Raw genomic sequence first — 2772 nt, 5'->3', positions numbered from 1 at the left:
CACTTCCCTTAGGGTCACACTCATTAGTGTGTACTGAAGTATGGGCAAGGGCTGGAAAACTGAAGCTTTGGGGAAAGGAGCTCCAAAAAGATGCAAGTCTCAAAGCCCCTCTCCCATCTGGGCTAAATGAAGGTGAGAAGAAGGGTTCTTCACCTGTAGAAGGGTTTTACTGTAAGGAGGATCATGCAACATTTGCTGGACGGTTGAAGGACTAGAAACAGGGCATAGACTTGATGCTAGTGGGTTTAATGTGTGAGGAGAACATCAGAAAGTCATCCAGTAGGAATGTGTTGTTGAAAACAGCTGTTTCCGGTTCATGTGAAAGCCAGCTTTGAACAACCAAGCATAGAATTTGCCCTAGGACTCAGAAGATGCTGAGAACAAAGGAAACTCATTCCAAAATTCTCCATAGAATGAAAGTCACATAATTACCTAAATAATCCATTAAATTAGCAAACGGTTTTTAAGAAACAGCTAAGACAGAGTTACTGCCTAGGTTATTGTCCTAAATTATTGAATTTACAGTCTAGTTGTAAAGCAGGGGGGATGGGTGTGCAACAAAAACAATCAAATGATAAACATTGTAAGAAAAGAGAGGAATTTATAAGGTGTTATCAGAATCCAGAAAGAGCTCTGGTAGCGTCGTGGTTACGAATTGGGCTGTGAGCCGCAAGGTCAGCAGTTTGAAACTACCAGCTGTTCCGCGGGAGAAAGATGAGGCTTTCTGCTCCCTTAAAGATTTACAGCCTTGGAAACCTGTGCAGGGTCACTATCACTTGGAACCGACTCCACGGCACATAGCCACCACCATTACCACCACCAATGCTTTGTTGTATGTATTTTTACAACATTAAGAAATTCTCCACATATTGAAGTTCACACAATCAATTACCTAATTAAAATATTAACTTGACAAACAGTTATTCAGCATGTGTTACATCAGCGTTGCTATTCTAGGTTTTGGGATGGCTAAAATATTGAAATTACAATGCAGTTTCGCAAAAAAAAAAAAAGCTGGAATAAATGAATTATGATGTTAAGTTGTTGTTAAGTGCTAATGAGTCCAATCTGACTCAAAGAGGCCCTATAAACAGAGTAGAACTGACGCATAGGCTGTAATTTCTACCTGAGAAGATTGTGAAGTCTTTTCTTCCAAGGAGAAACTGATAGGCTCAAACCTCTGACCTTTCAGTTAGCAGCCAGGTAATCAGCCATTGTGGCACCAGAGCACTTTTTGGACATGATGTTGTTGTGTTGTGAAGTGACGTTGAGTCAGTTCCAACTCAATAGACCCTGTATAAAGTGTCTGAGGAGCAACTGGTGGGTTTGAACCATCGACCCACAGCTCAAACTAACCTTACAGTCCAGCGCATTATCCTACAGTGCCACACCAGGACTCCTGTAACAGGTATTCATGTTATTAGAACCATGAGAAAGGGCGGATTCTTTCTGTAGAGGAGAAATGATGAAAGGAGTCACAGAGAGGGTGACATTTGAGTGAGTCTTCCCTAGGTGGAAAGGAGAGTGGAACAGAAATTCGGATGGATATAAATGATAGCATGGGTGAGAAATTCACTGAGCAGTCAGTGGTATACAGCACAGATACTGACTAGAAATGTAGCTGGTGACTATATTTTATAACCTTACAGAACATGCTAAGGGAGGTTTGCATACACATATTTAACTATGTTTTTCTATGCTGATTTGATCCACAAAGTATTTGATGTGGCTCGCAAGCTGTACTAGTGAGCAGTCACTAAAAGATTATATGTAGGGTCTCACTGGCAGCAGGATAGAATGTAGACTGGAATGGAAGCAAACTGAAGCAGTGGGTTTGAATGGAATGATCTCTAATAGATAAGAGAATCAATAATCTAGGCTAGAAAGTCTTGAGGCAGGGCAGGCAGACAGAAAGACAAATACATTCCCTTTCATCGTCCCCTCTATCTTTTTCTCTATCAGAGAATGACTTTAAAATGTCATTTTAATGCATTTTGCATGACTTTAAAATGTCTCAGGAATGTATATTCCAACACCCAACTTGTAAACTCACCAAAGATAAGGCTACTAATCAACACCTAGCATTATGATCTGTCCATGAGGATGCCCATCATTTGAACCTGGACAAATCCATTCTGAGCCTCTGATACTAAAGGGCAAACAGTGATTCTATACATCTATGACTGTGACTTCTTTTCCTTAGGTGTATGGAGCAAATACCATGGATTCAGAGAATCTCACGTGGGTATCAGAATTTGTCTTCCTGGGTCTCTCACAGACTCGAGAGCTTCAGCGATTTCTGTTTTTAGTCTTCCTGTTTGTCTATATCACAACTGTGGTGGGAAATCTCCTCATTGTGGTCACAGTGACCTCTGACTCCCGGCTCCACACACCCATGTACTTTCTGCTTCGAAACCTGGCTATCTTAGACCTGAGTTTCTCTTCAGTCACTGCCCCAAAGATGCTGGTTGACTTACTTTCTGAGAACAAGACCATCTCCTACCAGGGCTGCCTAGCCCAGATCTTCTTCTTCCACTTTCTGGGAGGTGCCATGATCTTCTTCCTCTCAGTGATGGCCTATGACCGCCTTGTTGCCATCTCCCGGCCCCTCCACTATGTCACCATCATGAACCCTCAGCTCTGTGTGGGGCTAGTGGTGGCTGCCTGGATTGGAGGTTTCCTTCATTCCATTTCCCAAGTGGTTCTGATGCTCCCACTCCCTTTCTGTGGCCCCAACGTGCTGGATAACTTCTACTGTGATGTTCCTCAAGT

The 2772-nt window shown here is 42.5% G+C and overlaps 1 protein-coding gene across 1 annotated transcript in view; it reads left to right on the top strand.

Annotated features, from left to right (window-relative positions):
* Positions 1 to 2221: 2221 nt before the first annotated feature.
* Positions 2222 to 2772, top strand: part of LOC102811560 (olfactory receptor 4D2-like) — a 964-nt gene continuing 413 nt past the window's right edge. Inside the window, exon 1 of the mRNA XM_006833640.1 lies at positions 2222 to 2770. Coding sequence (XP_006833703.1) covers positions 2222 to 2770 — 549 coding nt within the window. The remainder of the gene's footprint in view (positions 2771 to 2772) is intronic.

The sequence above is a fragment of the Chrysochloris asiatica genome, unplaced genomic scaffold (assembly GCF_000296735.1).
Source record: "Chrysochloris asiatica unplaced genomic scaffold, ChrAsi1.0 scaffold00007, whole genome shotgun sequence".
NCBI classification, from domain to species: domain Eukaryota; kingdom Metazoa; phylum Chordata; class Mammalia; order Afrosoricida; family Chrysochloridae; genus Chrysochloris; species Chrysochloris asiatica.
The sequence above is the reverse complement of the archived record's forward strand: the minus strand, read 5'-3'. Positions and strand labels throughout refer to the sequence as shown.